The sequence below is a fragment of the Mustela nigripes genome, chromosome 1, assembly GCF_022355385.1.
Source record: "Mustela nigripes isolate SB6536 chromosome 1, MUSNIG.SB6536, whole genome shotgun sequence".
In the NCBI taxonomy this organism is placed as follows: domain Eukaryota; kingdom Metazoa; phylum Chordata; class Mammalia; order Carnivora; family Mustelidae; genus Mustela; species Mustela nigripes.
The window spans coordinates 4,834,574-4,836,117 of record NC_081557.1 but is presented as its reverse complement, the minus strand read 5'-3'; the positions used below and the strand labels follow the sequence as shown (position 1 = coordinate 4,836,117).

The window sequence follows — 1,544 nt, the reverse complement described above, 5'->3', positions numbered from 1 at the left end:
CCAGGGGAGCGAGAGGACAGACGTCTAGAGGCGGAGGGTGGGGACACGAGCACAGCAGTGTGGGTGTCCCTTGTGCCCCTGAGCTCTGCACTTAAAAATGGCTAAAATGGAAATTTTTATGTATATTTTACCACAATTTAAAAATTAAAACCAGGGAGGGGAAAAAAAAAATCCTGGAACACAGACTATTCATTTCTAACCTCCCCCTGAGGGACCGAGAGCCTGGTAAAACTGAGATTCCCCCGGGGGGAAGAGGTGGATTTCGGTGTCGGATGGACGGACAGACAGATGGGTGGAGGGAGGTTCCAGGCCGGGGGCGGTGTACGTGGTGAGCCAGCAGGCGGGCAGCGCGCGGTCAGAGCTGGCTTACAACAGGTACCTCATCTCGGTGTGGGGCGCAGGGTCTGTGGCCCCCTATTTAGCAGCCCCGAGGGGTCGCATAGGAAAAGTGGCCCCTCATGAAAGCCCCTGGGAGTTCTGCACCCTGGGAGTGGGGGGGTCTCTCTGAGAGGGAGGGGGTCTGAGAGGCATATCAGCTCTGCGTCCCCCAGAGGGGCAGGACGGCTACACAGGCTGATGTCCCCCAGCACTGGGACTGGGCCATCAGATGGGCAATGGTCCATTGCTCAGAGCCCCTGCGGGGGCAGGTCCATCATCCAGGTAACCAGTACCCCAGGATCCATGGTGCTGGGTCCCCAAGAGAGAGGCTCAGGGCTTCCCTGGGCCTGGGAACTTTGCGGGCTGGTTGCTGGCTCCCAGGTCTTCAACGAACCCATCCCCTGCCCACCTCAGTCAGCGGGCCACCCCCGAGGACTCTCAGGAACTTGGGAGGGGCCTGTTTTCTGCCTGGTTCCTCTAGAAGTAGGCATCCCTTGGGGTCGGGATTTGACAATTTCCCACAAGCACGGAGTCGGGTCTGGAGGGGAAGTTAAAGCCTTCTTGCCCAGTTCCTCCCCACGCCCCAACGTTGATACTCAATGAGTGAGGCCCGGAGAGGAGAGCGGACAGGTCCAAGGTCACCCATGCCTGAAAAGGCTTTCCGTTCCCAGAAATGACTCATTATCCCCACACCCCCGTATTTGTACCTACAAATAGGAGCCCATCAGCCCTGCCCTGGTGGGATCTGAGGCCTCAGCGTGAAGTGCCCCCACCCCACCCTCTGGCCCAGGGGTTTCCTTGGTCCCCATACCCAGTCCTGGCCCTGCCCCATTCACCCCGGAGCCTGAGCCCAGCCATGGGGCCATCTCGGCTACCTACACCATACCTGCCATGAGGACGGCCTGGACGTTGGCTCCTGGAGGAGCCCTGCTCAGTGGGGGGCCAGCTGCAGCTGCCACCTGGGGGTCCCCTGCCTGCTGGGAGGGGGGTCGGCCTCTCAGGGTCTCACTCAGCGGCGCGGCTCCGGCCCGTTCTGCAGGATTGCCCTTCCCTCCGAGCAATCACTCACGTCTTCTCCACCGGCGCCAGGCACCTGGTCTCTGCAGGTGGGACCCTGGTTCTGGGGGGAGGCAGGGCCCCTTCTCCAAGCCACGCTCAGACTGGAC

General features: G+C 61.1%; 1 protein-coding gene across 2 annotated transcripts in view; it reads right to left on the bottom strand.

Annotated features, from left to right (window-relative positions):
- The window catches only part of TBX10 (T-box transcription factor 10), a 6,756-nt gene extending 5,212 nt beyond the window's left edge, over positions 1 to 1,544 (bottom strand). For both annotated transcript variants that reach the window (XM_059381764.1, XM_059381927.1), the window contains exon 1: positions 1,265 to 1,544. In XM_059381764.1, the coding sequence (XP_059237747.1) occupies positions 1,265 to 1,271 (7 nt within the window). In that variant the 5' untranslated portion in view covers positions 1,272 to 1,544. The remainder of the gene's footprint in view (positions 1 to 1,264) is intronic.